Here is a 10,743-nt window from a genome sequence, read left to right as displayed (position 1 = left end):
ATGTACGCATCACGTCTGCTAAGTACCGTTACGCCGTGCCGAATACCGCTCATAAAAACGTCTACGGACTGCTTGCTGTAGCATGGAATTCCATGAAATTTTGAAATAATTTAGATAAAATAAACAACTATTATCTGGTATTTGATTTTTTTCATTAGCGCATAAATTTCCCAACATTCGGAGCTTTTAAAAATTACGCTCTATTTATACGTAGTACAGATTAATAATATTGTCTCTGGCCACCAATCAAATTTATGTGGACGTGTGTATTTCTTTTCTAACTTGATACTTACCAATTTTTATGAAATTTGTACAATCGAAACATCGTTAAATATTACCGACAATGAACCACTGTCAAACTAACGTGCACAACACCAGCGTATATATGCGACAATCTTTCGGCGGTATCAAGACCGTTGACAGAATAAAATCCTGAAATAGTCTTAATATTCGCATGTGACGCAAGTCGAAAGACTAGTGATTGATATGTGTTCTTTTTTCATATTTATTACAGTTCTTATGAAAAAAGTAATACAATCCTTATGGAAAGAATTGGCCTGTCTGGTGGTACTAAAATTCCGATATCTCCATTATTTCTTGATCGTTTTTTTATAAACTTGGTATTGTTTTCTTATTTTCACTCAGATCCACCGGCGCAGTTTTTATTTAAATCGGATAAACTTTAATTTTTTGTAACATACCTACATGAATATCCGCTATAAAGCAGTACAAAAGTTAGTGTGACTTGTGAAATTGGAGCAGTGCGCGAGGGATTACAGTACTGTTAGCGCAACATGCGCATTCGACGTTCATTTTAGCACAAGCAACGTAAACAGTTTCGTCGAAAGCACGCGCCACGAGTGCATCTTTCGCAGAAAACGTCGCGTACCGGTAGAGAATTTTAGCCTATTTTGTCACAGCTATTTCTAGACTAATTTTTCATTACTACTATTAAAACTACAACTCCTAAGGAGGCAAATGATGATTGACGCATTTGATTCATACTTAAATTTCCCAAACACAACCAAAAACTAACGAATAGCATTCAAAATCGCAAAAGCGAAGTATTGTTTACAACCACGACTGAAAATCTGTCAGGGGTGACAAAACAAAAGTATTTAAGCGGATGCGAAAGGGCCTATTATTACGTCACTTTTTTGCATCTTGGTGATTGGCCAATGTTACGAAATAAACAAGGAAGACGATGCTCGAGGAGAATTTCCCTTGGAAAAAAAATTCGCCATTTTTACGTGTTATTGCGGGCCGGATCCGGCCCGCGGGCCGTAGTTTGGTGACCCCTGCTCTAGAACAATTCCGTATGCATGGCGAGATGAAGTTCATCAGCAACTGCAAAGAATGGTTGAATCAAAAATACCATCACCAGTGACGGAACCATCTGAGTGGTGCCATTCAATGGTTATTGTGCCAAAGCCACAAGGTGGTGTACGTGTTTGTGTGGACCTAACAAAGCTTATTAATATTGTTACTCGGCCATCATATCCACTACAGACCTCGAAAGATGCAATATCTGGATTGTCGGATGAGTCCATATATTTCTCTACAATGGACGCAAACCCCGGGTATTGGCAAATCTCGTTAGACTCAAGTAGTCGGCATCTGACAACTTTCATAACCACCTGTGGTAGATATAAATTTTTACGAGCTCCCATGGGCTTGTCATCCACGGGTGACGAGTGAAGGGAATGGGCTATGCTCGACTTCAACAACATGGAGAAAAATGGCGACTCGTACAATGCAGTTCAAGATTTTTAAACGACGTGGAAATACGGTATGCAATGGTTGAATTATTAGATGTTGTCTGGACCGTTCGCAAATGTGGAATTTTACTGCTCGGATTACCTCATTTCACATTGATAGTGGACCACCAACCGCTAGTCCCAATTCTTGATCGCCAGACGTTGGTCATGGTCGAAAATTCTCGCCTCCAGCGTATCAAGAAGAAACTCTCAATGTATGTGTTTCCTACAATTTGGCGCAAGGGAAAACTGCATGCGCTTTCGCGTGCCCCAATTGATGACCCGACGAAAGATTCTTAGAGGCTGAGGAAGATGTGAAAACCTGCGTAACGAAAATTTGGCAAATTATTCCACTTGAAGTCGTAGATGAGGGTGATAATTGTGTCTTTTTCCGATCCAAATTTAACATGTCTTCGCGAAGTTGCTGAAAAGGATCAGGAGTACCAAAAGTTGATCAGAGTGGGTCGAAATGTTCCCGTCAAAATGTGAACAAGCAGTAAGTCATCTGCTGGTGCATATTTTCATAATTCGAGGCTTTCACTTAGTTTCAGGTTTATAACCAATGTTTGGCTTTGGGTAATCTTAACCATGTTATCGAGGATGTGTCTCATGAAAATAGGAAGGATTGTGGAGGTTCTTCCCAGTTGTGATGGGCTAGTACCTAAAGTAAGACTTCAGTTTGTTAACGACCGATGGTAAGAACGTTGAGGTCACAGCTTATTTAGACCGGCCACAAGCTTGTTCTTTCAATCGCCAATAGCTCAACTAAGCTTTTAAAATATGTGCCACTTCTGCGCGAGAGTTTCATTTTTAGAGTTTGTGTGTGGGCTCCCTGTAAAAAGACACACGCTATCTAGAAGACTGTACTTTTATTCATTTCAAAAATTCTGTGGCACTGGCACTTATGGGATTTGTTTTTCCCTTAGAGGTTTTGTGCAATGACATCACTATAAAATGAAAAATGCACACCTTGTGGCGGTTCCGCGATGGTATTTCAATGATGATCTATCTGGTGGCCAGCAAAATCGGGAGTTTTTTGACAAGATAGACTATATCGGTGCTGTAGAAGATTTGATACTACTTCGTTCCGGCCATCGTGTTCACATATTTAATCACTGCTCTTTTGTTATTTTTAATCATCAATCTTTGATTATTTTTCCCATGGTCTGCTTGAAAAATATTTTTATAAAACGTGGAGTTTACGTTTTCACATAAATAATCCATGTCACTCGAAAATAATATTAAGTAATGCGTCTTAGCTAGACATTTACAGTAGCAAATTCTGACGATGTGAGAGCGAAGAGACATTTTTTTTAAGTTTTGTGAGTAGTACGGAAACTTGTAGACGTATATTTCCGGGTTTTAATTCGATATTTTAATTCTTTCGTTTCTCAAAATTAAACTCTCACGGACATCAATAATGATATAATATTGGTTCGGTACAGGCTTTTTTTCCATTTACACTCCACTTTATTGATCATTAAAACAACTTGCTAAACTAATTCAACGATAATATGCTGCAAACAATAACCCCGATTTGCTAGTTCGGAGCAATCCTTCAGAGTTCACATTTACAAAAAATAATGCTTCTTTTTATGTAGAACGAGAATAATTTGTAGCAATCTCTTTTAGGAGATCTATATTACGAGGCGATCATCTGTACTTCAACCCTCCCATTTTTAAAGTCAAACGCATATATACTCTATCTGACTCGTGTTGTATTTTTTGATACAATGAAGGTTACAAGTCAAGTCGTCCAACGAAATTTAAAACAAATTTCGAAACAAAAGAATCAGTAATGAAATCAATGTGAAAATAGAGAAAACGAAAATATGTCAGTGGACATTCTGTCAGCAATAAAATGGATAGCTGCGAATGAAAAAGTAAAATAAGTAACAATGAATGCAAACTACTATAAACCGTGAAGCCTTGTAAACTTTAAAATATATATAGAATATGGAAACAATGTAATAAGCACAAAAAGCCTACTTTCGAATATATATATACTACTAAGTCTATATATATACTTCTACTACTACGTCCAAATTCCGGTTTGCAAATTTAGCGGTAATTGACAGGAACAAATCACAGTACATGAGGAGTATTTAGGTTAAGTACGTAAGATGGGGCGAAAAAAACGTACAAATATAACTACATTTCATGACTTTGAACGATTCAACTGGACCGACAAACGCATTTACTGAACTTATTTTGACAAAAATTACCTAACCAAATTATGTCGCTATGAGCGCGCTGATAAATTCTTTCAAAACTCGCCAGAACGTGAAAGCATGTAAAGTTTATCTTTCGCCACGAAGATCTCGTAGCCAGTCACTGACTGAATTTGTGTTGATGACGCAATGTGCAATGACGCATGAGAGTCTAACGACAATCAGATGAACCAATTTTAACCACCATGGCTTCCTTGCAAGCGCCATACATCTTGGAGAGTCTGAAAATAGAGCAGTGAAAATTATTGTCGCATCCATTGACTTCAATTTTTTTCCCGTGATGCAATATATATATTGGATTTATTTAACGGGATGTCAAGGCTAACCTAAAGATGTCCATCACAAAGTATTAAGTGTCAGTAATGCACTATGTAATCCAAAATATGACGAACTTATACAAGTTCGTCAGAGGTTCAAATTCCGAAGACATAGAACCACATTTTTCCGACGAACTTCAAACCATTTATTTCTTATAACAGTACGCTGTGATAATCGACCCATACCATCTAGGTTTGTTTGTTTGTGTTTACGAACATCTTTATCTTTATCCCTTTGTGCTACCCTTATCATGTCATTCTGATCAAGTTTCGCTGATATACAGTCAACACATTTTTACCACAAAAACCATTTGAATGACGAAATGAAATACTTTTAAGAATTAATAATTAATAACTAACAGCGACACAATTGCTTTTGAGGAACAATCAGAGTCTAGGCTGAAGAAATAGGTATTATACTTCAAGACTATAAAGTAACCAAATGATACAGTGACTATTTGTCAGAAGTTTAATAATTCTGTTTCGTCATTTCCTACCGCATGTGATAGATTTCAGATATATAAATGAAACCAATTTTGTATTGAAAGTTACCTGTCGTGCTTGACTCACTGCGGCATGGTCTGGACAGGGAGGACACGGCATCTTACAGTGGCCAGGTATAGATGGATAAGCTTTACACATCACAGTAGTGTTTACTCCCTTGAAAACTTGGGACAAAGTAGTGTGGGAGCAAGTGCTGAAAAATATATAAATATTATTTTCAAACATACTAACCAAATTTAATAAATAAAAAGTTCGCCTCAGACCTAAGAACGAAATAATTTTCCAATTTAGCGTTTATATTGAAAACATGTAAACACAACGAAGTAAACATGAACGAAATTTATGTAATTTTCGAAACCCGTCATGAATTAACTCAGTGCATGTTCTCTGTCTGGCTTTATTGTGGCGATAAATAAAAGCAAAATGGCGAAGTCATTGCTTACTAGTATTCATTGTATCGAAGTGCTTAAAGCTTTTTTCTATAGGTTATAAGATGCAACTAATCTTGTTTATTTTTATCTTTAGTCGTCATTAACTAGTTAATTAATTTTATTTTTTGCTAAATCTGAATAATTATGAACATTCGAAACCTAATTTAATATATACTTATGACGTCTTGTTTATCGTGTCAAATTTAACGAATGTACTTGATACAAGGCCTTGTTTTCCGACATGGTGTCAATAAAACGAAACTCAATCAAGAACTATAAAATGTATGATGTTGGTTAAAAAACTACATAAATATATTTGGGTAGTAAGACGATTTGTAACTCAAAATAGTAATATCTGAAGAAAAAGTAATATCTTACTTGCAAAAACAACCCATTTGACATTTTAAGAACTTTTTACTCATTTTTGCTGCTGTCAAAAAATGCCAAACGCTTGCAAGTCCTTGTTTTTTTTTAGTACATATTGTTTCACTTCCTGCTTCTTCGTGTCCACGACAAAGACACCCGGCAGCTGGTTGTAATTCCCCAGAACAACGACCGTCTCCTTGAGGCAAACGTCCTTTACATTTTCTGTTAAATAAAAATTATTGGTTATCGATGTTTGCCTCCATAGAAATACCGATAGTGTGGATTGTAGAATGGTTTCTCTTTCATTTTAATACATGGTCGGATTTTTAAATTCTGTTTATATTTCATTCCAATATGAACTAATAGGTTAGTTAATATACGTAATTATATTGTTACAAATAAAACTATCCATTTTACAACTTACTGACAAAAGCACGCTTTGGCACATCTATGTTTGTTCCAATTTGTGCAATCATTTCCAATTGCATTTGTGCAGAATTTTTTGGGACATTTGAAATCCTCTGGTAGATCATAGCGTACTAGTTTTCTGCAGATATCTTGGCCCTTCTTTTGGGGGCGACAACACTTGCAGGTACAGTACGAATCTTTCTGTTGTGATAAATGAATCATTAAATAAAACTGTTCAACGAGTATATTGACGGTATTGATATAATGCATAAATGTACGAATAGTAACTCGAATTAGCGCGCATTCAGTGATTCCCGGTGTAGAAATCCAGTCCAATTCAAAAATGGTTTGAAATTTTAAAATGGACAAAAACGCTGAAGATGGTAAAAAACTGAAATAACTCAATAAAGTGAATACGCTGGTAATAAGTGATAGTTTGTGCTAATCTCTGTGACATCAGCGTGTAGTGTACAAAATTTTGGTTTCTTATTGTAAACTTGAGTCGAAATCAGGCCCGATCTATTTTGCATGCGAGGTTCAGATTCCTCCGTGCGATAATTCGAAAGTGTTTGAACTTACAGAGCTTATATTAAAATAATATGTCATAAACTGTTTATAGAACGGTAACGCAAACTCTCTTTGGTACCAGCACTAGGAAATTAAAAATTGCCGATGATTTGACTTATTACTGAAACATTCGGGAACGTACAAACGTTAGCCTTAGGGGAGCACGTGTGATATGTTTTATCGTATGAACAATCAGTATTTATATTAAAACCCACTCATTTTATATTAAATTTTCACCGAAAATAATTTTGTACAAATTGTGAAAGAATGCAAATGAAGTTATCTGCTCCAATCAAACTGAGTACAATTCCAGGAAAGAACCGTACGCGTAAAATGTGAGGATGCTTTGGCAACAGTGAATTGAAGATGTCGGTTTTTACCGATTCAAGAGCTTTAATAAACACTAGTATATTTTAACAACCCGATGACTTCTAATTAAGTTCAAAGGCCGACGATTGAACAATTGAAATATATAAATCACTGCCTTAATTTTAATATTTTTCCAACCATTTACATATTATATTTCTCTACCCAATTGGAGATAACACTATTCTAAATGGCGTAAATGCAATGTATCTGTTAAATCAACACTTGCCCCATTAGTAAAAATAGTTTAATTTATAACAACGATATTAGCACGACTAATTGCTCAAAACAGACATACGAAAAGTAGAATTTGAGTATTCAAATTCTGATTATACCAAAATATGATTGAGTTTTGGGCGTCATATTGATTAAATTTGGCTTGATACTCTAAACTTGTGATTTCAAAATTATGAAAAACAATTTTCTCCGTTTCAAATGTAAATTTTTTCTATAAAATTAGTTATCCATCGGAAGTGAAACAAACTGAATATACGCGACTCTAGGATAAATTTGTTTACGCTAATTGACGACCGAACGTTACCCTACGTTCTCGCTTAAGTATAATTGATCTAATCTTGGCAAGATTTTCACGCAAACTACAATTAGTGTTTTCGATGTAAATCAATCTATAATGCGTCATTGCGTCGAAACGACGCTCATTAATCAAGTCAAATAATAATTTTGAAAGCATTTCCCTGGTTGGTGTAGATAGAAAATGCTTGACAGTGCGTGTAAAATGCCGGTTCCAGTCACGACGTCTGGCTTTGATCGAAAATTGTAAAGTTATTAAATACATAGAAAATGAATATATTATTGCTTTATTTTCCAGTTTCTTAATTCGTGATATCAGGATTTTCATTAAATTACTTTCTTTTCCATATATTTGTATGTTACACTACCAGTTTTATTGATTTAAAAATTGGTTGTTCCCGCCGTCGCGACCTCAAGCATGGTTAAAGGAGTCGTCGCCATTTTATTTTAAAAAGATCGATCAAATATAATTCACTAGAAATACAGATGCCTTGAATCTTTCATACACAAATCTCGTGATGAACAAATACAGTGAACAAAAAATTTGATGGGTTCATGTCACATATTTCATGAAGAATATAAGTTACTCACCGCCAGTAATATGCTTGCTTCATCTTCAGTAACAGCGTTGGATCTTTGCAAAGTTACGTTAATTCGATTAGGTGTTTCAGCAGTAGTCTGAAGAAATAATTTTTCTAATTAAAAACTTTGTAGCAGTAGCGAAAAGATGGTAATTATGCGATTGAAATTGATACAATATTGAAGTTTAAGAATGCACCATTTATAAAGGAACAATCAAGTAGAACTGTTTAAAAGAACACATCAATAAAATATTGTTCATTGTTCACAAAGTTGCATTTAAAAAAAAAATACAAATAACATTAGTTCACAAATGTCACTTTCAATGATAAATTCTTATATATTCTTGTTTATTGCAAAAACGTTGAAAACTGCAATATGACCAGCTATTTTGGTGCTTCGATGACACGATTATAAGATCTTTGGGTAGAGTCGCAACTGATACAGAGTTTTAAGATGTACACGATTTAGAATTGTAATTTTAAATCGTGTACATCTTAAAACTCTGTTTCACCATTTTAAAACTAAACTGAAAAACCAACCGCAGTTACACTTGTGTTTTGGAGTATTACTTCGATATGCAACTAAATAGAAGATGCGATCAATACAATACCATTGTGAAGATGAATTATTCTCACAGGGACACTCGCTTAATAAGGCAACAAATAAAAGTTATTATATATAAATTTATTGAGAATCTAGTAATTGTGTAAAACATATTTGAACTGCAAACGCACTCTTCAAACGGCGAACGAACTATAGTTTCTAGCCTTATCGTCTCCAGTTAACAACTTATTTTTGTAAATCGAGTGATTTGCCATGGCATACAAATGGCCCTGATGGCGGTACAATTGTTATTATCTCAAATTAGATAGATATATTGTGTTGACTGCACATCGGTGAAATGTGATCAGAACGACACGATAGGGTAGCACAATAGAAAAAAGTAAACACAAACAAACAAACCTAGATATAAATTCATTTGTTAAAATACGGATTATTTGCATCTAAACAAAGTATATCACTTGTACACCAATGATACATTCCCATAAAATGAGAATTCATCAAAAAATACATGAAAATAACCTCATTTTGTATATTTTTTTGCAATAAATATGAGGGCATGTATTTGAATAACATGTGGTAAGGCGAACAGTCAGTGAAGAATGAAATGGATGGAATTTATTTTTCAAACAGAATGTACTAAAGTGTGTTAAATGTAACATTTTCAAACTGAGAAAAAATTTGGAAAATATGTTTATAAATTAAAAAAAAAAATAGTGAAAATATTATACTCACAAAATATTTCTTTGCAGCTTTAGAATGTCCTTCAGGCACTGAAGTTGACTCGGATTTAATATTCCGGCAAAACGTCGTTTCGATAAAAATCGCCAGCAGTAATGTCGTCAGAATGTAAGAACTTTTATACGATGAACTTCGCGCAGAGGTTTTTCCACGAAAATGCATATTTGAATAGCAAGGTGTAATCGAATGTAAAATTACGATGAATTTAATGATAAAATCTACAAAAATATTTTGGTATACACTTTAATTAAAAATAGACTACGAAGCAAGTGGAAAGAGGGGAGAAATTGAAGAATGATGAAGTGAAAAATTCAAAGAAAGATTGGTTATGAGAGGTTGATAGCAAAATTTAGATTAAACGTTCTCGCGAGCATCTTATTTTAATGTTAATTGGGCGTTTGAGAGGTGTGACCGAGACCAAGAGTCTCCCAATTTAGTGAATGGCCAACCTTTCTTTTCTCTCGTTAGTTTGCCGTCTTAGCATTTGGTACGTAAGAGTTCAAAATAAAATAGCGTCAAAATTTTGAGGTTTTTGTTTGTTTTATAGGTTTGGTTTGTACTGGAGCTTAGCGAAATTTCTCGATTCGATTTTCCATAGTCATTCTTTTATGTAGTGAATTTTGCCGGTCGAATTTTATAGAGGGTTAAGCAATTATGTAATTCGTTTTTATTTTTTATCAAGTTCACTAAAAACCAACCTATCCACACACCGGTAGCCTAAGGGGCCACATGAATCCAGTATCCTGTAAATAATTAATTATTACGTTTAATCTGTGTGATTTTAACTAAAAATCGGCTTTATCAGTGCGACTATTATCAATTTATTTTCAGATCAAAATTAAATATATAGGGGTTTAACGTCGTCATTGTTGTTAGGATTTCATTCAATGATACGCTACAACATCACAAGTTTAAAAGATGAATTGAAATTTCGTCAATGCCCTACTAATCAACATCTTTATCTTTTGCTTGAGCACAAAGATGTGAAATTAAAATAATAATGCCTGGACAAATAATATAGTTGCGAACTCCATTAAAATTTTGTTGCATTTTATAGGCTAATAGGAATTTTATATATTGGCGATTTGAATAGTCTCCTCCGCAGAGGGCTATTCAATACAAAAAAAAAATCAGAACTCAATTAGTCTGAAACAGCTCCCATATATACACTACGTAATATTTTTCTGTCTATGCGCAAAACAGCGTGGCTTGAACTAACTTAAACGCTATACCAAAGCTGATTGAAATCGGCGTTTTTTTCGTCGCCCGCCAGTCACCGTTTCCTTTGATCCCCGACGGCTCGAGACTGACAATGTCGATGTTTTCAACTCACTGCTTTTATATCGTACCACGAAAAGGTTTTTGCAAAAAAGGCAACAAC

At 34.7% G+C, this 10,743-nt stretch overlaps 1 protein-coding gene across 1 annotated transcript; it reads right to left on the bottom strand.

The window, feature by feature from the left end:
• Nucleotides 1-3,457: 3,457 nt before the first annotated feature.
• On the bottom strand, nucleotides 3,458-9,595 carry LOC120327141 (uncharacterized). The gene is made up of 6 exons (XM_039393542.2): nucleotides 9,357-9,595; nucleotides 8,070-8,156; nucleotides 6,031-6,215; nucleotides 5,619-5,828; nucleotides 4,858-5,002; nucleotides 3,458-4,209 (listed from the first exon to the last, which is right to left on the bottom strand). The coding sequence occupies exons 1-6, from the start codon at nucleotides 9,522-9,524 to the stop codon at nucleotides 4,165-4,167; spliced, it is 840 nt and encodes a 279-aa protein (XP_039249476.2). The 5' UTR covers nucleotides 9,525-9,595; the 3' UTR covers nucleotides 3,458-4,164.
• Nucleotides 9,596-10,743: the final 1,148 nt, after the last annotated feature.

Source organism: Styela clava, chromosome 4, assembly GCF_964204865.1.
Source record: "Styela clava chromosome 4, kaStyClav1.hap1.2, whole genome shotgun sequence".
NCBI lineage: Eukaryota > Metazoa > Chordata > Ascidiacea > Stolidobranchia > Styelidae > Styela > Styela clava.
This window is presented reverse-complemented; position numbering and strand designations above follow the sequence as displayed.